Here is a 23,647-nt window from a genome sequence, read left to right on the forward strand (position 1 = left end):
TATTATGTGTTCTCTCTGCTGATTCGGAATGACTTTTATAAAGTTCGATGACACAGGGTGGGTCCAGTGATATCTTTTATTTAGTCACAGCTGGGGGCAATAGTCGATGAAACGTAGCATTTGTATGGTAGAACTCTGGAAGAAAATATTTACATTTTACTTATAGTTTTTTCATTATGAATACAGTATCTACGACTTAAAAGACTTCTTGCTTTGATAATGTACTTTATAGTTAGCCCTTTCAAGTGTAAACTTACCTTTGTAAGTGAAACCAGACAAAATATGAGTCTCCTGTGGATGAAATGAGGATCATCGCTTAAATCTACTCAGACATATTCGGAAATAAAGTTGAGTTCCCAAAGTACATCAGTAATAAAAAAAAATATTCTAGAAGCGATAGTACCTAATCGTTAATAATAAGATGATTTCTTGATTATCTGAAACGCAGTTTCACTAATAAAATAGCAGGGCGAGAATTTGTTTTGTCATTGCCAAAATACTTCTGGCATCACATCAAAAAATAAACACAGGTGATACAATCCAGGTGTTGGCTTGTTTGGAAAAGCAGGAAGAGAGATAGCCAAAAACAGATTTTATCCAATATATTCATGAATAATAAATTAGAATGATTTACCTTAGGAAACACCATATAACATACACGTTCTCATTGAGGATAGTGACTAAACATATTTAACAGCTTCGGTGAATGATCTTAATGCTGGAGGTGTTGCTGTTGATATCACCATGTCATATCTCCATTGTTGTGGTAGTGCTTCGTTAAGTTAACATATCTGGCCGATGGCAATAACGATATTTGTATTTTTTAAAAGATTTTTTACAAATACATAGATTGATTGAAAAAATTTAATACAGTCGAACCTCGTTAACTCGAACTAAGGGTTATCCGGTTACTCGGTTTAAGAGGGTTCATTGTTTGGTGTGAAGTTTGGTCGAGACATATTTCGAATTAAAGGTGATCTTCGAGTTTTATAAATTCAGGATATCGAGGTTCCACTGTAGTTGTTTCATAGTGGTTCATAATTATAAACATTCAATTATATAAATGTATGTGTTTTCTTAAGACAATTAGAAAGAGATCCACTTTATTTATTTAACACCAATTATGAAACAACTAAGTATGGAGCGTACAGGAGTCTTACTATGAAAGGAAACCTGAGCACTCGCTAATCAAATTTTGTCCGGCAGGTGAACTCCTCCATCCTATGTACCGCAAAATAGGAATAACAAGCGTTTATTTCAACTTGATTGCTTTATTTATTTCATATTGTCATGTAGAATAACTTTTATACATTTCACAGTATAGCGGAAAATGAATTAAAAGTGAATACTAAGGGACACAACTCTTACTAATCAATTTGACATGCTACATCAATTTATTCAATGTTTACACAATAATTCATAGAAAATTTGAGAAGAATTTTGATATATTTCATTTAAATACGTCAATTGCTTTATCAAAATATTGTTATTTCAATCGAAAATAAAATAAAAAAAAACAAACATGTATGACATTTGAAATATATAATGAAAGTGAAAGTACAATTCCATGTAGGATATACCAACCAACTTTCATTTTGAACAGACCTGGAATATCCGCCTGCATGTGAAGGTTTATGGAAGTTCTGGTCTTTTTGTTGATTTTGGAGCTCGGCGTAATATACTTTCTAGTCAGTAGGATAGTTTGTTGTAAGATGGACAGAAGAAAGAGAAAGGTAAAATGTTAATTGTAATAGATATGCATATTAATCGGATGTCGATATGGATATATGGTTAATGTTCTTTTGTTAAGTGATCCATATACGAAATTGACTCACGATTTAACAAACTAATCTATTTGTAGAAAAAGGACGTGGACGTGGAGGAGGGATCAACTGTCGATGAGCATAGAGTAAGATTTAAGTTTCAATATGAATGGTTTCCTGTCGGTTAGGTTTTATTTATCAGTATCCAGTAACATTTCAGATTTATATCGTTTTTGTGATAGTTTACATATAGTATGTTTTTCTTTTTATATGTAAACATATTATATTAAACATACGTAAAATATGAAAGTTTGAAGAAGTGAAGACTAGAGTGTGAAATGAACGGAAAACGAAAGTAGAAAAATAATTGAAAGCGAAAGTAGATTATGAACTTTGAAGTGAATAAATCGTTGAAGATATTAAATGGGAAAACCCCCCAGATTGTAAAGTTTAGATAGTATAGAAAATAATATTAGACCTACGTCATGTTCAATATCATGTCAGCTATACATTCCAGGTAAACACGTTTTGTTGTAGGTAAAGGGACAGGTCGGTCAAGGCTATTCGTTTAAGCCAAAGGTAAGCTGTTAAAGCTATACACAAATAGGAAATTCAGAATGTAAGAAACCTAATTAAAAATCCTTTCATCTATAGTCCTTTGCAGTTTAGTATGTGTATTTAAATTCTTATCGATATGCAGCGTGATATAACAAATAAATGCATCATCCAAATTTACATTAAACGTCTTCTTTGAAAGAAACAACGGCAAAACAAGATAATTAACAGGCATACGAGGCATAAGAATGTCTACACCATTTCATACAAATGAATGTAAATGATTTCCTTATATATTCTTCCAGGGAATACCAAACATTGGTGCCTCATGCTTTATGAATTCAATGCTACAGGTAAGGAGTGAACTTCGTACAGATCAGACATAGACATATAATGATTTAAAACAATAGTTGCATATCATATGTAAATATGTCAATAAATCACTTATATATCTTATGATAACTTTGGAAACAAAACCTTCTGACAACATGGCATATTCATTAGAACCAACTGAGCCAATATCTTGGCTAAGCTGATTCGTTTTTATTTTTATATGAGGTTGAATGTCTTACAGACGTATCAAATAAGTAATAAAACTTTTCCAAAATTTTTAACTTTAGCTTTAATATCTATTAACTTGTAATGATGTAAATGTATCGACTCTGTCCATCAGGTATATCTTTCAAAACTAGGACTCCTCTTAGGAGTATTTTACCTCGAGCTTAATTTACAGTACAGCGAATAAGGAGAGTATTCCACCTGTTGATTGCTTTTGAATTTAAATTCTAGAAAATAACATCCGTGCTTTCATAACATATGGTGTTGACATGCCATAGATGAGAAGATGGTTAAGGGCTTGTACGCACTTAAAATATGAGGTATATGTATTCTAAAGCTGTTAAGAGATTGTATAACATTCGTTTCAGAAAGATGTAGAGCAATAAGAATTATGATTTGAAAGTGAAGTGGTTGTTACCAGGATCTTATTTCAATATGAAGTTCGGATTAAGAAGTAGTCTATCAACATTAGTGTGTCTACTGGCTACGGGGCATTTCTTTCTTGGACTGAACAAGAAACACATGGCGGATATCATTGATGAAGCTAAAATATTTCATAGACATCTGTCATGGTATTTTGTCAAGGGTCACTGATTCTAATTTTCTTGGTGTGTTGATGATACAATGTATTGTATTATCACGATATGATAATCCTGTTTATACACAATTTACTGTAATACACATCATGATATTAATATCATATTATTATGGTAATATAGATATTGACTTATGATATTTATGACCGACATATACATCATACTTTTTGTCAAATGTTTTATCAACTTTGTAGTGCTTATTCTGGAGTCCATGTATTGAAAACCAACTACAAAAGCAAATTGAGAAAATGGTAAGTGAAACATCAAAAGTCGTGCAGACGATATTGTCCTTTTATTTATTTCTGAACCAAATATGATACAAGAACCTCTGCAAATGTTAGAATAAGTGTTTAACATCTCGTATAGCTGTAAATTTTCAGAACAAATAATGTTTAATATCCGACTTTCGGAAGATATCCCCAGTATCTCGAGGTTTTGTAGAGTTATTTCATAATATAAAATTGATGGTTTGTTTACGTTTATAAAATATAATGTACATGTACACCGTCTGTTTAATTATTTTATACAGGAACCGAAACGAGATCGAGGCAACCTCGCCAAAACATTTTTTAACTTACTAAAAGCATATCGCATAGGTGACGCCAAGGTCTACCAGAAGACGCAAACGAAAAACGTGAAAAAGTTTTGTAAGGAATTAGCAAAACAGTAAGTTTGTAAACAGAAGGTTTATGTCCCGTCGGCATGCTAAGGGAATGCAGGCTTTTCCCAGAACACATAATTCTGTATTTATTGCATTGTAATTAAATGACAATATATATATTACTAAAGCTAAGCAAATGACTACTCTGAATATTGTGTCGCCAGAAAAGTTCTGTTTCAATCGACATTAGTATGAAATTGTCTCGAAATTATTTTTGTTCATTCTTAGCTATAGAATATAAGCTTACCCTCAATTGGACTTAGTATCTTGTAACCTACACTCCAAGTGTGACATGTACTATCACTTTCGATGGTTTTTACTCATTCAGAGTTCCTAGAAACATATACCAGTATATCTTCTATATTATTTTTTGAATAAACACATGTATCATTAATGCTTAGAAGATTCGATATAATCAAATAATTTCTCTTATTGGTTATATGTTCATATGTCATAGCTCGTTAGAATTTTTAATGACCACACTGTAACCTGCAGCAATGAGAACGTATGATATGTATTTGTCTAGATATTCCAGTTCTTCGGTACACAGAGGAAGAAATCGTGATTAATTTTTCTAACGGGATTAGATGTATGAACATCTTTTCATTACATTTTTGCCAGTGAAATACAAAGTAAATCACATTTATAAAATTATTTTTCACTTGTCACTTTGCCCTTTTTTGCTAGTGTCCGCGAAAAGCCCAGTCAAACTCCTCGTTTTATGTCTGTTCTAAGCATGCCAGTAATTTGGCAATTGTGCTTGTGAAAATGTAATAAATAGAATATCGAAAAGAGTCTTAAATAATAACAATGCATTTCACCTGTGTGTCTAATATTGTTTTTTTTTCTGAAATATTACACGCACTTGAGAAACATATTTGTTATTACTGAAAACACTATCAATTGTCCTCTTTGTGTTTCCAAACCTGCAGAAAATGTTTCATCGTATCTGTCCCATTTACATTTTCTAAGTTTGTATATTTTTATTGTTATGTGTATTAATGTATCTATTGTAGAAATGATCGTTTAAGCGGTCGCACTCAAGAAGACAGTTTTGAACTTTACAATGCCATAATAAGTGGGTTAGAAGAGGAAACACTACAGAATATCCCGGTAAAAAATTTTAAAATTGAAAAAAAAAAAAAAAAAAAAATAGATTTAAAAAAATAAGATAAAAAATATCGATATTATCCGACATAATCGATATCTTATTGATGATTAATGAATGTCCAATCGGAAATATCCAAACACACGCTACTAACAGTTATTTACAGTAGAAACTATTCGTCTTTTCAGTTTCCACCAGACAAAAAAGACACGAGTGGTGAGTACCTGATCTATGAAAGAGTACATTTGATAGGTATCACCAATTAAACAACCACTCAAGAATATGAAATTATGATAATGTTTTGCATTGACTTTATACCATCAATGCCACATACCAGAAACTAATACAGTTTTGTCGATGCATTGTAATTGTAAGAAATAATGGTTCACATCAGTCATATCGAGTCGTTTTAAACGTTTATATGTTTTTCATTCTTAAGAGATGGAACACATCATGCAGCACTGTAACGTAACGAGGTTGTTTGGCGGTACGTTCATAACTTGCTATTGCTACAAGGAGTGTGGACATGTAAGTGTTATATCAGTCATGTTTTTAAATATGTTTTGCAGATCAATGCTATTATACAGCCTTCCTTTTCTGTCATCTTGTTTTATTCATTCTGCTTAGATGGCCTCTTTTCCTTTTAAAATGGTTCTACTGACACGTTTTTATTCTAACCTGTAAGGTTCGAATTAAATATGTTTGATATTTGTTCCATGCAGGTTATTGCATTTTATCTACGACAACGCTATCTTTAAGTATGAAATAAATAGCCAGCACTTTCTACAATATTACTTCTGTACATTTAATGAATTGTTATTCTTTTGTGCTGATATTTGCTGAAGAGTATTGTATACTACTCAAGTGGCAATATTATTCTATCACTGAAAATGTAAAATTGCTATCATGATATTAAGATATAGCTTTCCAATTAAGCACGCATTGAACAGGGGAAAGGTTTGGCTGGGTTTTCATTGAAAAATGATATGAATGTCATTGCACGTTATGTTTTGTATTAGTTTATATAATGCTATTTTATTAGGTGGAGCCAGTGTTTCAACGATTTACTAGTCTGAGTCTTCCACCAGTCAGAAAGAAGGAGAAAAGGGTAATTTTTACATCTAAAATTTGTGTAACATAATTGGACAGATTGCATAAATCGAACACTGTTTCTAAAGGTCTACGTTATGCTTAATTAATACATTTATAAGAATGACGGAGAACAAATGGCATGACTTATATGAGGAAGCACTACACATAAACCTCACAATCAGTAATAGAATGCATGAATATGATATGTGCTGATATTAAATATTATAAGTTTGCAATATTTTCAACTAAGTATGGACAAAGAATTAAAACTTCATTTGGTCCACTATCAAACAAAGTGAAATGAATTAGATGATTTATTTGTAGATAACGGGCGAGAATGCTGAATCACATTTTGCTAAGAAGGTAGGTCTACAGATACCCACAGAAACAAAAAAAATTAAGTGATTGCCAAAACGATTTATAAACGCGATTTATCACAAAATCGTCAACTATTTTGAATTTTAAAAAACGTACTAGTCTTATTTTGTGTATTGCAGCGGCGCGGTCCCAATGAATCGGCTCCCATTTCAGTTAAACCAAAGGTAGTTTTTTTTGATCTCTTTCAGTTCTTATGTATTACAACTTCAATAAAAAATAAGTACTGTTCTATTGGAATGGTGAAGGTTTATGCATGCAAACATGAATGAAATGGCATGTTATTACGCAGACATAGTTTTCTTTAGATGCTTTTTAAAAATTTTGTTGACAGAAATCTCGAGTTGAAGACAAGAATGAGTCCATACCTATGATGGATGTTGCATCCACCCCAGAAACTTCTCCCAGAAATCCTAACCCTGTTGTTGATGAAAAATCTCAGCTTGTCAGCAGCCAAACTCAAAGGAATAAAACTAAAAAGTACGGATCAATATCATCCAATCCTAGAAAGCCCAATGTAACTGACAGCCAACCAGACGTGAAGACAAAACCATCAGTTGAACCCGACTCAATGGGAAATACAGATACCAGACTTGAAAATGATACGGACGTGCATGCCTCAAACAACCTCTTACAGGAGGTTCCGAAAAGGTCAGCGAAAAACAAAAATCAAATTAGAACGATTGAGAGTGATAGTACTTTCAACGACCATTGCACTACACAAGCTATGATGTGTGACGAAAACGACACTGAGACTAGTACTGCACGCACGGAAGTATGTGACGACAACGGCACTGTGTTAAGTACCACACGCTCAGAGATGGGTGATGACAACAACTCTGAGCCTAAAACTATACGGGCTGAGGCGGGTGATGGCAACAACACTGAGTCCAGGACTACACAAGCTGATGAATATGACGGTAACGGCACTAAACCAAAAACTCAAAGATCTGAGATTCATGGCGGTAACGAAACTGATCCAAGCACCTCGCAGTCTAATGACGCCAACCCCCGTACTTCGCGATCTCAGGACCACGGCCATGAATTTCAGTACAAAGAGAGCGCAGATGACGTGAGAAGACTTCACTTGGTGCGTCTTGGAAAGAGAAAGAAAAAAGCAAATAAAAGAACAGGATTAGAACTCAGTCTCGACAACTGGACAAATCATGAAATGATGATGGCTGACGATCTTCCATGCAGAACATGCAGTGACAAAAATGGTATGATATTTATAATGGGCAGATTATTAGCAGATACCATACCTTGATTAAGCCATTAAGTTTCTAATTTATTACTCTGTAAGCGGAACAATGTAAATCGCAGAATGTAGTGAAATGTGGTAGCCTCAAATAATGATATTCTTTGATATAAAACTGTTGTATGTTTCATTTAATTATCAACTTACTTATTATATATATTTTGATAATAGAAAACTACGGAGGTGTGCTGTACAAACAAACCCATGTTGTGTCTCTCCCGCACGTTCTGGTCCTTCATATCAATAGGTTTGAACAGGTAATGATGTGAGTTAAAAGTGTGAGATCAATATCATTCTACTGTTTCTTTTAAAAACAAAGTTACATGATAAGATAAAGTAACATGGCTTCATATGATAAGTACTTGACTACGGCCATTTATCCAATATCTTCAATATCATAAAGCATAATGAAGGAAAACTGCATGCATGAGTGGTTAACAAATTTTGTATATTTTTTTCTTTAAAACTAAATCAACGAGGTAACACATTTCGAATTGAGAAAGAAAAACAAAAGCAATTAATCAAATCATGTCATTGAATTTGGAAAGGAATGTTTTGCCCGTTTTTTCTAATGAGGAAACGTTATCAACTTTCCAATAATGCGAAATATAGTGTTTTCAGCTCAGGGGTTTTGAGCCTTTCGATATTTACAAATGGTTAACAAATACCTGATACTGAAACTCATTTTTCGGTGTGATAAATGCCTTATGAATGAAGGGGATATTAATATTGTTTTTTAATACACTGAAAATTCAAATCAGTGGAGCATACAAAAATAAATGAATAGAAATATATATTAACCTATATTTTGTAAAAACGTCTTAATTGTTGTTTCCATAGAAAGGAAGTCGGCTGTTTAAAGTGAAAGATTTTGTATCATACCCAAAACACCTGGATATGACCAGTTACTGCTACAAGACCTCGGAGGTAACACTAACATAGATCATGTATTTAGTTAATATTTTGGAGTATGTACACTCATTCTAAAATGAAAAATGAAAAACGAAAATAAGTTTCATATTATTCATTGCATTGACAGCAGATTCTGTAATAGAAAGGTATATGGCTTGGATATATTTAACATTTCCTTTTTTCCCTACTTTTGTTTTGCTAACATTTCAGCGTCATTGAAAATATATGCATCATTATACGCAACTGAATATAACTATTACCTTTGCAGCAACCAGACTCGGACAATGAGGAAATGAAGTATTCCTTGTTTGGTGTGGTGAACCATCAAGGAACAATAACGGGAGGCCATTATTTCGCATATGTAAAAACAAACCATCGGAGTGTACAACTCATACAGAACGCTCTTCAAAAGACGTGGAAGGACCCCGAAATGATGGCATCCGTCATTCGTACAAAACTAGAGGCTATTTGGCAAGCAAATAAAAGATATGGTACTGCGGCAGAAGCGAAAGCAAACCACTTGCAAAGAAAACATAATCAATATCAGAATATGGAAACATCTGATGGTGTGGATGAGATGAAGTTAGAAAATTGTGAAGGTCTTCAAGGTCCCCAGAATTCTAGCCGCCCGCAACCATCACATGACAAGCAGGACTGCTGTGTTCCGAAAAAAGCACGTGACCAAAAGAATTCTGGTGATTCGATAAGATCAAATGACCAACAGGATTGTAGTGAACAGAATGGATCTGAAAATGAGAAGGTGGCTCGTCCTTGTAAAGGCGATAGAGGAAAACTACTTCATGACGAGCATCAGAGAAACATTCCTGCTCAGCTGAACAAACCAAATGATTCCGTTCCTCAAAGATCTTCGAAGATTAACATTAACAAAAACGAAAGCAGTTGCCTTGACCACAATACCAAAATGACGCATGATTATGGGACCATAATTGGTTGCAGTGAAGAAAAAAGCAACGATCTGCTGACGGAAGGAAACTATTCTAACTGCAAGGAAGACATGCAAAGTAAAGATAGAAACAAAGAGATCGCGGATAATGTTCAAGGTAAATACAGAAAAGAGAAAAGGAATGCTCATGATCGAATGGAAAACACCAGTGATATTGTCCCTGACGGAGATATGGACAACTCAGATTTGTCGGGAAATAACAAGGATTCTAAACATTACGAGAAGGGACATGATGCAGATCATACGAAGAAACACGATGCATTCTCAACTGATGGTGGGGTGGGCGATGATTCGACCAATGAGGGAGAAAGAATGGATATTCATAAAAAAGAAGGGGAAGCTGATGTTGAGCGGGGGACGGGAGAGACGGATGAAACAAAAGAGGGAAGTGTTGATATAAATCAAGATACCGGTGATATTGCCTTGGAAGCAAAGGTGGAAGTTGTAAACGAAGAAGAATGGAAGAATGTGAAAAGAAAAAAGAAGCATAAAGGCAAGAAACAAAAGGACAGAACGTCACAAAAAGAGACCACATCGGCTGAGCAACAAGATGACATCTTTCTCCTCGAAGACAATGGAAAGACAACTGGTAATGAACAAGAAGTAGGGGATTTTATTAGACCTACAGAGGATACACGAGACATGTGGTTTGACATCAGTGATTTCCGTGTACAACAGATAAAAAATGAAACCACAGTACTTTCAAGCTCTGCAGCTTACATTCTTCTGTATGAACGAAGTTAATCAGTATTTTCCCTTTCTCAAAACACAATTTTTCATTTCTTTTTTTTTCAGCATTTTATTCAGATACTGCTATTGTCATTAAACAACTGTGAACAATAATTATTTCCAACCTGTGAACTTCAATATTTCTTTCTTTTTTTCAAGATAAAAATATTTTCAGTTGCTCATGTATATGTACATACTTAATTGACCCATCGCCAATCGCTCCGTAGCTCCACCCACTTTCTATGGCCATGACTACTGTTGCTACGTCCGTCAAGCAATCTAGTCACGGAGACAAGATGGCGGATGCTGAGAAGACGCACGTAGCAACCTTGCAGGATTTACCGCATGATTTTTCGCTAAATTACCTAAAGGAAGTAACGATAAGCTTAAAGTCCAAACAGCAGGGATACAAATATTTCGCGGAGGGATATTTAGAGAGAGTAAGCATCGCGAAAAACAGAAATCTTGACGAACTTCAAGTCTCCGCGAGATGCTTCAGGAGTCAGAAGAAAAATGACCAGCCGCACCTACTGCATTTGGATATTATACCTGGGAGGATAACATTGTCGGATTGTACATGTGTTGCAGGGTATTGTATTAATATTTATTTCAAAATATTTATGCACGATAATAGATTGATTTTACAATTATTTGTGTTGACCAAGGCCCGATATCAGCGATGTGTGATTACATTTATATTAATATATTGTAGGTCTAATGTACTGTAAGTGATCTCCACATATCTACCTACAACTGAGTATTCGTATTAATTTGCCACCTTTTCGTAGCGTCTAAAACACAGGTAAATTATCCTCGTCGACCACCTGTAGGCTAGTCGCGAGGGTACGCGCATTTGTTTCTTTTGAAGTGCGTACTTCTGTCAGAGTCAAGTTATATAACAGTGTATACTAGACTAAAGTCGATCAGGTGTGAATGGTCTACACAGGATTGTTATTTACAGTCACTGGCCAAAAGTATAGTCGCACGTCATATTTTGACTTTATATTTCAACAAACAATGATTTATTACCCCCCTCCTCTCTCTCTCTCTTCCAAGTTCCCATCACAATGTTCAAAAAGTTTTTTTATAATTTGCTAGACATTGATCAATGACACTTTTCCTTAAATGGAACTCTTAAAAAAATGAACTGAATCAAAATAAAAACTTTCATGTTTGTAAGCCTACAGCATTTACAGTTGTGGTTTTTAGCATTTTATTCACTCATTTATGAAAGTGCGTAGACATAAAATCACCATTGGTATTAAGAATAACTGTATGAAAAGGCACGAAAATGACATCTTTCACTCGCTCTGGGTATCTATCATCGGAATTACATACACCATATGCACATCTCTTAACCATGATAACTTCAAATCACTGAAAATACGCAAGCGGGTTTTCCTTCGCTACCGGTTGCTTGTCGGACGTAATGGCGGACTGTGATGCCGCAGTCTCGGGCTAAATGGAATTGTTTTTTTCATTGGTTAATATTTTCAAAAGGGGCGGAGTCGGCGATGGGTCAATTCTTAATGAGGGCAACCTCTGTACAATAAACTCTCCCCTTGTAGGAAAGATAGCATACATCAGTCACTTTCTATTTCATTTGTACATTTATGTATATAAATGATATCCGATATTAGAAATTATATTCACATTGCATTTTTTTTTAGAAATATCTTGATATACTTATCGATAAAAAGAGGTAAACTTGAGGTCTCTACTAGATCCGGAATGACTATCATATTTAATGTTTAGTGTTTTCTCTCTTTGCTTTGAGCATCGCTGCCTTTTTTGGACTACGAATATTATGTATTTTTCTAATGTATTGCCGCTCTTGAAAGCTGTTTGAAAGTGGTGAATAATAAGTTATTTTGTGAAAGTTTTATTTCAAATCCAAAAATAAAATCGCGATATCCATTTAAAATAGTAAATGATTCTATTGGTTTGTAAAGATTGTCCACGAGAAAAAGTGTTTTATAGAAATTATCAGAATTTATGAAAATGAGTGATATTTTTTACAATTAATTGTATGCTATATGAATACGTAGCAGGTGATGTCCACACTAATAGACTAGCCCTGGTCAACATTAAGCAGCTATTTCTGAGGTTGTGAACAGTTAATGCCGAGTAGTTAAGCTGTCTCTGGAATTTATAACCATGTAAATATTGTTTCAATTGTGTAAAAGAAATAAAGATGACTTTATTTACAATATACTTTTTGTATGCTGTTATATATTTATATATTTAAAGGATAGAATATACAATTCTTAAAACAAACAATAATGGGAACAGGCCCTTGAATGTCAAATCACATTCGACCATAGGTTGGGGATGCAGGAATGTTGCTATTTCAAAAATGGAAAATTCACAATAGGGAACTTGAAATCATCACACTTACCAAAGATGCTTGTGGAAAAACTGTCCATGCTTGTTTCGTATTTTTTGCGTACTTGATGCCCAATGCTGGAAGGTATACAAATATATGTTGGCAATAAATAGCTTGTTATTTAAAGACAAGACATCATCAGTTTACCTCACAGTAAATTGACGTTACTGTGACTTGTTTTAATAAGCTCTGTATATTTCTTTTCTAATTTTGTAGTAATTTTCACGAAATACGTTTCAATATATTTCACAACCATTTATTTGTACCGCCGTTAACCTTTTTTTTTTTTTTTTTTTTTTTTTGGGGGGGGGGGGGGGGGGGAAGAATCCTCTCCTAACAAAAATACGAAGTCGTTCTTTAAGTTTAAAATGGGGTATGCTGATGTACAGAGTGAAAAAATAAAATGTTCCTATTGAAGAAATATTTTAAGAAAGGGGTGTCGAAGATTAGCCAAAAGCTTTTTGTATTTCTATAAAACCCACCTACCATTAATTCAAATTCCTGAATAGACAGTCTCCGATAAGATTTGATAGTACTCTAAGTATGGTAGTAAGACGTTTGATTAGAAAGCTTGACGAGCAAACAAGACGTTGTATCGATTCTTATGAAGTTTAGGTATCCAATATAAACGGGGAAGGTCCGTATCCTCATCATAAACATATAATCTAAATTATTGTAATACTGAAACATGATTAGACAGTATGTCTTCTTCAGAAAAAAATGCATGATTTTATAGGTGGGGTTATCTTCGTTATCTAGCAAGCCATATTCATTTACATGCAGTAAATATAATATTTTCTGCAGACGAAGATAAAGCTGTTGGACGCCTTATCTTAAGGCACCATAACAAACTTGTTATGTCAATCTTGAAGTGTGGATCAATTTAACATCAAGATCGAGGACGCTGACCTGTGTCTTGTTTTTAGATTTCAACCTGCTTATTTGTTCAAATGATGTACCGAATGGATTAAATTCACTCAGAGAGCGTGAAACGTTCTTGTTTCACTCATTCTCTGGAATATATTGAAATTTGTATTCCGATTAATAGACCAAGATTTCACGATATTTAGGACCGTTCGTGAAAAGCTATCATAGATTTACATTTTTGATAATGTTGAAAATATTAATTTTCTATAGTGACAGTCGTTACATTGTCTATGTTGACTTGTATCACTCTTTTGTTTTCGTTTCTTCCTGTGAATTTGTAAGTCAGAAGTCAAAGAATAAGCAAAATTCTCCTTATTTATTGTTGTTTTGGTACTAATGGAGTTCACTAGTTTTTTTCAGACTATAAATGGAATAAACACGATATATTCAATATCAAGCACGTGTTAATTGTTCAAGAAACCAATATTTAGTTAACATCATATAAATATGCATATATATAGAAAATAGACTACTCCAAGACTGTCTAAGGGAGATAACTCGTACAGTCCATAAAGGCGTTTCAAAACGAGACTGGGCAGAAACGAAAGTTGACAGAAACGCAACTATCCTTGGAATTTGGAGTATACAAATGGCGCCGATTGACTGAGACGTTACAGCCCAAAAGAGCATATGTTAACGTTTTGGCTTGTTGTAGGATGTGTAGGAGGGGTCATCATCATCGTCATCATCATCGTCGCCATTGTTTTGTTGACATGCTCCAAACCAAGGGAAAAGAGAAAACATAGTATTCATGTAAGATTTGTTATGATGTTCGCTTTTTGTGTCATTTGTAAAATTATGTAAAATATGTTATAAAATCAATCAAAATCATTTATTTCAACATTTTATCGATTGTTCTGTTACAGCAAAAGTTGGAATGAAATCAACACTGTTGAAATCAATCAGCTTGGAATGTTTTACTTTTGTTTTATATTTCAGAATTCAGACGATATTGAAAATGGAAATGGAAAACGGGTATGCCATTTTTTAAATACGAATTGGAAACTAATGTGCATATTATATATAAGAATTATATATTAGAATCTCGACATCGTAAACACTACATTTATATCTCAAAGTAAGTTTAGATCAGTGAAGACAGCAGGTATAAGAAAATTAACGCTTTTCTCATAATTATTTTCTTAAATTCCGGAAATATTACAAACATTGTAGTTCTTCGTTTTTAATTTCATTTTGTTCTCTAAGAAAACTGTGTTATAATAGAAATACCAAAAAAACTGACGTCATATTCTACTTTCGTTTTCAGAATGTATTTTATCTTAGACAATATCTACATTGAGCTAGTGCTACACAACTTTTTTAAAAGTATCAACAGGACATCATAGGACACGTGATCAGTTTAATCATTCTTGAATAATAGTATAGCTTTTAGATATTTTTTTGAATTTCAATAAATCTAAACATAGTTAAGTGCACATTTATTTCTCCAACAGATATGCATCAGGAATACAATATTGGACTTCACTGATAAGCCAAAGGTAATCAAAACGGGAATTCCTAGTACAATACCTGTCAATCACAAAATACTCTGTAAGGGCGTTACTGTGCTGTAATAGTGCATCTGCCTGTACTGTGAAAGTATTTGCAACTGAAAATACATATTATCTCGATATGAGAAAAGTAGAACAACAATCAACATATACTTATATACATATAACATTAAAAAGTAATTTTGATGGGATATTGACATTTTGATGATGTCTAATATCTCTTTTTGCCAACAGACCATCAACCTAAAACATACGAGTAACTTTGGTGCGCTTTGTACCCAATATTGCTGTCTGATTTTGTCATTAAACAAAAATGATATTTTACGTGATTTTTTGTGTATTTTTATCAATAAAATACCAGTGGTACCTGTATAATATCGATGAGTATATGTTAAAGGTTATAGCTACAGCTGTACTCGAATTTCTCTATTTGATAGGGTTTACCAAATATCGGAGAAACTTGTTACGTAAATTCCATGGTTCAGGTAAGTCACGTGATGTAAATCTAAATTAGTGTTATAACTTCCATTGTTAAGATCTAGTGTTATAACTTCCATTGTTAAGATCTAGTGTTATAACTTCCATTGTTAAGATCTAGTGTTATAACTTCCATTGTTAAGATCTAGTGTTATAACTTCCATTGTTAAGATCTAGTGTTATAACTTCCATGGTTAATATCTAGTGTTATAACTTCCATGGTTAAGATCTAGTGTTATAACTTCCATTGTTAAGATCTAGTGTTATAACTGCCACTGTTAAGATCTAGTGTTATAACTCCATTGTTAAGATCTATTGTTATCACTTCCGTTGTTAAGATCTAGTGTTATAACTTCCGTTGTTAAGATCTAGTGTTATAACTTTCATTGTTAAGATCTAGTGTTATAGCTTCCATTGTTAAGATCTAGTGTTATAAATTCCATTGTTAAGATCTAGTGTTATAACTCCATTGTTAAGATCTAGTGTTATAACTTCCATTGTTAAGATCTAGTGTTATAACTTCCATTGTTAAGATCTAGTGTTATAACTCCATTGTTAAGATCTAGTGTTATAACTTCCGTTGTTAAGATCTAGTGTTATAACTTCCATTGTTAAGATCTAGTGTTATAACCTCCATTGTTAAGATCTAGTGTTATAACTTCCCATTGTTGTTATCTTAGTGATCTAGTGTTATAACTTCCATTGTTAAGTTATAACTTCCATTGTTAAGATCTAGTGTTATAACTTCCATTGTTAAGATCTAGTGTTATAACTTCCATTGTTAAGATCTAGTGTTATATGTTATAACTTCCATTGTTAAGATCTAGTGTTATAACTCCATTGTTAAGATCTAGTGTTTTAACTTCCATTGTTAAGATCTAGTGTTATAACTTCCATTGTTAAGATCTAGTGTTATAACTTCCGTTGTTAAGATCTAGTGTTATAACTTCCGTTGTTAAGATCTAGTGTTATAACTTCCATTGTTAAGATCTAGTGTTATAACTTCCATTTTTAAGATAAGTATGTACATTGAATGGTTATGATAATACAAGTTCGCTGTTTGAAACTAGCTATCCGAATAAAAATTTTCGATGGACATTATATTTTTTGTTAAAATTATTTTATCGATGATTCTTGGTTGTAAATTCATACATACATACATGCATGCATGCACGCACGCACGCACGCACGCACGCACGCACGCACGCACGCACGCACGCACATACACACATACATACATACATACATACATACATACATACATACATACATACATACATACATACATACATACATACATACATACATACATACAATACACACACACACACACACACACACACACACATACATACATACATACATACATACATACATACATACATACATACATACATACATACATACATACATACATACACACACACACATACCTACCTACATACATACCTACATACATACACATACATTCATATACATACATACATACATACATACATACACACACACACACACACACACACACACACACACACACACACACACACACACACACACACACACACACACACACACACACAAACACACACACATAGTTACACACACACAAACACAGAAACACATAATTACACACACACACACACACACACACACACAACACACACACGTTTTTACTTTTACACACACACACATACATACATACATATATACACGTTTTTACTTTTCTTGTCACGTTTTAAAGATAAACAGACATGTTTTCCTATCATTTAATTTTCTTATTGCTACCAGTTGTCGCCGTGAGAAGCATCACAGTTCTTCTCAAAATGAGTAAACAGTGAAGAATGATTTTCGGTTTTCTTGGTGAAACAGTGATGTCAATATGATAACCACTTTTCTTACAACTGATTGAATTAATTTTTACATTATAGTGTTTAGCATGGAGTCCATGTCTCAGGTTACAATTGGAAGATCAGATCAGGAAACAGGTACATATCTCCAAACGTAACTTTATTGAAAAATAAATTCATGACAGAATATAATTTCTTGAAATAAAACAAGTACATTGGTGTGCATCAGTTCATAAGTTGGTACTTCGAAATATAAGACGTACTTGTCAGACGAGGGCACAGGGAGGAAAACATGTTTAATTTCCCTTTGGGGTGATCGGGTGGCAAAGTGGTAACGCACTCGCCTTTCACCTAGCCGTCCGGGGATCGATTCCCGGAGTGGATGTGAAAAGGTATGGGGTCACCTGCCCGACCACGTGGGTTTTCCACGGGTACTACAGTTTCCTCCCACATTAAGACCCCTCGCGCGCTTCCATCCGAGCTAACAAGAATGATTTATATAAGTTGGAAAAACTTGCTTCGCAGTTGGTGTAAAATAAATAAAGTTTCTTATTTTAAAACATTTCTAAAATTCCATCTTGATGTTGGATTTGCTCTCTGTGTATTTAATAGCTGATTTGTTTTCTTTTGTTTCTGAAGAATTTTTCGCAGCATGGAAACAAAGTTGCAAAATCTCTGCTCACTGTCCTTGAATCCTACCACGATGAAGACGAAGGTGATGTCGTTGGAAAGAGCTTTGATTTTTGTTACCGAAGGAGGAATAATTTACTCTGTGACGAGTTATCTAAATTCCTCAGCGCCATTTATCATGCGTAAGTTTTAGTATAAATAATTGACAGCCACAGGATAAGTATATGGAAATATTCTTCTTTTCTATATATAAAATATATATATATAAACATAAAAACAAAATATGAACATAACAACTAATTGTGTTAGTTGCCAGGGTTATAATTTCTTTTAATAATTTGTTTTTATATTTATGTGTGACACGCAAAGAGTTTCTTTATATAGATATATATATATTTGGAGTTAAGTAAATGCAAGCCGACCGCATACATGTCAAACAAGCAACACCAATTCTAGTTTGTCATTTTAAATATTGTATTAAGTTTAATTTAAAAGTTACATTCATATTGGTAAATCAATGGTTTCTTATTAGCAATGGACGATTCAGTGCTGGAGAACAAGAAGACACCTATGAGTTCTTCAATACCCTCATCAGCACAATTCAAGACGAGGCTTTGGAACACATTCCGGTAAGGCCATAATTATTCTTCTGAATATTTTATATAATTTTAATGACAAAATATGCAAATCTCTTGAAAAAAATGAATGAAAGGCTCACGTTTGAATAAGCCATGAATCGACTTTTTTTATGTTTTACAGCGTACGGTTGGCGATGAAACTTGTGAGTATGCTAACCTATACGACAAATATTTTCCAATCGAAAACACAAAAAATGGAATATTAGCATTAATGAAATATCATTACTGCATTCTTAGAGATTTAACATCATCTAATTATAGATTTACTGACATATTGTACTGAGAAAAATGTCAAAGAGAAACTGAATGCTAACCTAACATTGTCATTCGGCATCTCAACTGTTTGTAGCGGTTCTCCACGTGTCAACTACATCTCATATACTTTTTAGTTTTTGTTGCTTACCTACAAATAATCATCAAAATTTAATGTCAAGTGATTTAATGTTTAAGATCTCTTTTGTAGATGACGAGCACGTAATGAGATATTGCGGCACTTATAGATTGTTTGGAGGAAAATTCATAACTACCTACTGTTACGAAGATTGTGGACATGTGAGTAAAGCTTCGGATCTCCAGGAAGACATAACCTCCGTATTTATTGTGTAAATGTAATTGAAACGATAATAATGATAATAACCTGATGATTCAGTATCGAATTTAAGTGTAGGTTTCAAATTAAAATAGAGGAAAAACTATATATGTATTATATATTTATTTTTTTTTCAAAAACCAACCAAAACGGTAATACTTATTATTCGTAAGAAAATTTAGAAAATGTGTCAACTTTAGAAGATGCTTGCTAAACCGTTCTTCAAGTTAAAGCATTATTTTTAATAGGAAGCAAAATTTGATTTTAATATACATGTGTAGGTAAGTAACTGGAAGTAGTTGTTACTTGAGGTAATGTTTACACGTGAAGTTTTGTTTCATTTGTGATTGTGTGGACAGCAACCTAACAGACCTGCATGGGTACATGGTTTCTTCCTGTTCCTTTTATCGCGTCTTTTAGTTTTATCGCTTTCTATTGATACAATACTGTATCTGATGACAGAGGAACCATGAGAAATAGAATGTATAATATTTTTGTCATAAATCTGAATTTCATTCACCTTATGTCTCTCTACGGTTTCAGGTAGAGCCTGTTTATCAAGCATTTACCAGTTTGTCTATTCCAGTCACTGCGGTATGTCTTCATTGGATTGCATTATTTATCTCCATACAAACTAAAAAAAAAATAATGTTTTTTTTTCCATATGAATGCAAATGGTTGAAATAGAAAAGTTGCAGACTAAAATAGAACCCTCTTTGTTTTGTTGCTATGGAAAAACCCATTGCTAGTACATATATTTACTGCAAATCACTTAAATTTTGCGTTGGATTTATTTTCGCGTTAATACGCGAGGAGAGTCGATCGCGAATTCAAATCCCACGCCATTTTGTGTACTAAAATAACTCCGGATTGTATCCACTTTGGTTACCGATATAGGAGTCTCAAAGCATTCATATCTCTGATAACTCATCATTTGCGAATTTAAACTCATTTCTAAATTAACGTTTGCGTATTCATGTCCATGTATTCGCAAAGATGTCTAAAGAGGTAAGTCCGCGAAATAAATTATTCGCGAAAATTAAGTGATTTACAGTAGTAATGAATACAAATATAGTTTTAATCCTTAAATCATTTTCCTTTCTGAAACAGAAACCAGATATTGGAGAAAGCTCTGTGATGATAATTAATGAGGATCAATTGGACAGGATGCCGCTATATCCAGGTCCAGATGCTGGAATACTGAAACATACACATACTAAAACAATAGATATATTGGTAAAACCGTCACTACAACTCGAAGACAAACTTCAGAGGAGATTATCTCTTTCTATGAAACACGAGGACAAGAGTTTAGAAGAAACCTGTGTTGAGCTGGGTCTAGAAACGTTGACAGGAACAGAGAAGATGATGGCATCAGAAATTTATTGTCGAAGCTGTAGAAAACAAGGGAGAAGTGGTATGCAATAAACAGAACACTATTCGTCGTACGATTATGATTTCGGTTTCAAAATTGTGTTTTAGAATATTAAGAGATAAAGAGTTGAAACAGGGATTTTATTTGCAATATTTATTTCGGAAAAGTAATACAAGTTACATTAAATATGTATAAAAAAGATTTATTGAATTTCTATCGAAACATATAATTACAGAAAAACTCATTTTATTCAGTTTTGAGTAATTGGCGTCTGATCCCAATAAATTTGTATGATCCTCTAACTTGCCTGATTATGTGGGTTTTTTCACAGGAACCGAGGGTGCATTGTACAAAACACTACAGATACTATCTCTTCCTCCAGTCCTGGTTTTGCAAATCAACAGATTTAAGCAGGTAGAATGCACATAATGATGGATATTAGACGTATTCCCAATGCTAACAACATTAAACCAATGAAATTTATATTCTTAAGTGAAATTTAATCAAATTTTTTTTCGATTTCATAGATGACCTTGTGTTTATCTTAACAGAGAGGTCACGAGGTGTACAAAATGACCGAGCCTGTATCTTACCCAAAGGTCCTTGATATGGCCAGGTTCTGTTCTATCGCAATGGAGGTAATCATTATTTATCTATTTATCTATTTATTTATTTATCTATTCATACTTGGTAAAGTGGTATTATCAATTTAACATATATTTACAATGTATGGAAATATCAATTCCGGTGTAGTCTTGGGCTGGTATTTTCATTTCGAAAGTTGGAATGTTACTTTGCCCGTCTTTGAAATGAAGAAAAAGGTAATGACATTTTATATCAAAAAATTGTTTTTATCTATCTCTTAGCAGGTTTCTGGTGCTAGTGGTAAACTGACACCCGGGGAGACATACTCCTTGTTTGGTGTGGTGAATCACCTCGGATCGATACAAGGAGGTCATTACTTTGCCGACATCAAAACGACCCAGCGAAATGTAGCGAACATACAGAGCCAGCTTCAAAACTACACCTGGCGGGATCCTGAAAGAATGGCCGACAGCATTCGTAAGCACTTGGAAGAAATTTGGCGCGAGATCAACAGATTCGAAGGTGACTCCAATGAAAAATATTTTGAGCAACAGCAATTATTGGTTGGAGATCGACAGCAGCAGTCTGCTTATCAGAATACCAAGGAAGGTTCGGACACATGGTTCCGTGTCAACGACTCATCTGTAGAGAAAGTTGAAGAAGACATTGTGATGCAGAGTAAAAATGCTTATATCTTAATGTATGAAAGAATGTGAGTTATTTAAGGTACTTGTAAAGGTATTTAAACGACTCATATAGACCTGGATCATATCAGTATGAGAACTCTGTGAAATGGATATCAAGGTATATTGGCATAAAGGTAGGGAGATAAGACTGTTCATTTTAAAGATCTTTTACCGATAATTATCCTTCTGTGGAGTGCTTGTGAAATTAATATCATTGATCATAATATGTTACTTTGAAGTTACACTGTTTACAGAGGGATCTTAAAATATTAGTAAAGAGGACATAGCAGAGCTCCGAGATCAATGCTCTCTTGAGAATGTAATATGATATATTCTTGTTACATGTATTATGCACTCAAAAGCTGATGAAAATGTCATTGTTTCAAGATCCCTCCCAAACAATGCATTAAAGTTTTCCCACTTAATTAACTCTATCTTCGCGAGATTAAAAGATCAGAAAGGCGTTCCTTTAGTTAGGAATATGGTATAGAATTAAAACGCTTATCATCTGACTCACTGAAATGCTTATCATCTGACTCACTGAAATGCTTATCATCTGACTCACTGAAATCATATCCATTGGTACCAGTTGTTTAGTTTAATGTTGTTTAATGTTGTTTAATGAGTTGGTTTGTAAAGATTTTTATCGATGTTGACAGATTGTAAATATACCTTGTTATTTCATCTGACGTACATGTTTCTAAGTTACTTAGAAACTAAACAATTGAACAACTGAACGGACTCGCATCAGAAAAAAATATTGATATTCTCTGATCTCAGTAGTCACTATTATCTGTATGACACGTCATCTGCAAGTCATACATTTAATTATAACCAAACATCTAAAAAAAATAGTTTATCATGTCTATTTTTATACCAATCTGAATAAAATCATTTTTGCTGCAATGATCTGAAAACAAATGTACAGTATTTCCTTCTTGTGCAAAGAAAGTAATAATGACTGGGTGATTTTTTTCATATACACATAATGTATTGCCCAATTTGAATACGAAAGACAAATATTCCTAAGTTCTCTGTATTTGGCAAACGTTATACATATGCTTATACAGCATACACGTATGCATTCCGTGTAGTAGATATACGCTAGCTACACATGTGTTTTTAACACACCTTTACACACACGTGCTCCATTATTTATAATGTTGGCTATTTTGATCCAAGTACAAGGTATACAATATATATATATATATATATTCGAAGTATTTATTATACTTTCTATATATAGCAATATCTACTATTAGGATGGTCGGATGGCGCAGTGGTAACGCACTCGCCTTTCACCTAGTCGTCCAGGGTTCGATTCCCGGAATGGACATGAAACATAAAGGGTCACCTACCCGATCACATGGGGTTTTCACGGGAACTCCGGTTTCTACCCACGTTAAGACCTCTCGCGCCTCTCTT

General features: G+C 33.6%; 1 protein-coding gene across 1 annotated transcript; it reads left to right on the forward strand.

Moving 5' to 3' along the window:
* The first annotated feature begins 14,514 nt into the window (after positions 1–14,514).
* On the forward strand, positions 14,515–22,260 carry LOC132559605 (uncharacterized). The gene is made up of 14 exons (XM_060224239.1): positions 14,515–14,637; positions 14,824–14,859; positions 15,339–15,383; positions 15,833–15,880; positions 17,801–17,857; positions 18,359–18,531; positions 18,882–18,978; positions 19,109–19,130; positions 19,451–19,539; positions 20,120–20,170; positions 20,687–20,993; positions 21,283–21,365; positions 21,503–21,589; positions 21,818–22,260. The coding sequence occupies exons 1-14, from the start codon at positions 14,515–14,517 to the stop codon at positions 22,250–22,252; spliced, it is 1,653 nt and encodes a 550-aa protein (XP_060080222.1). The 3' UTR covers positions 22,253–22,260.
* The last annotated feature ends 1,387 nt before the right edge of the window (positions 22,261–23,647 follow it).

Source organism: Ylistrum balloti, unplaced genomic scaffold (assembly GCF_031769215.1).
Source record: "Ylistrum balloti isolate Yb309-2 unplaced genomic scaffold, AGI_CSIRO_Ybal_v1 Utg370946, whole genome shotgun sequence".
In the NCBI taxonomy this organism is placed as follows: Eukaryota; Metazoa; Mollusca; class Bivalvia; order Pectinida; family Pectinidae; genus Ylistrum; species Ylistrum balloti.

What these genes read in the sequence shown, in the direction of transcription:
- LOC132559605 (XM_060224239.1), top strand. Translation starts at nt 14,515, where the DNA reads ATGTTAACGTTTTGGCTTGTTGTAGGATGTGTAGGAGGGGTCATCATC. An exon ending in ACTTCACTGATAAGCCAAAG is followed by an intron (nt 15,384 to 15,832) that starts GTAATCAAAACG and finishes TCTATTTGATAG; the next exon opens with GGTTTACCAAATATCGGAGA. An exon ending in TACGGTTGGCGATGAAACTT is followed by an intron (nt 19,131 to 19,450) that starts GTGAGTATGCTA and finishes TCTCTTTTGTAG; the next exon opens with ATGACGAGCACGTAATGAGA.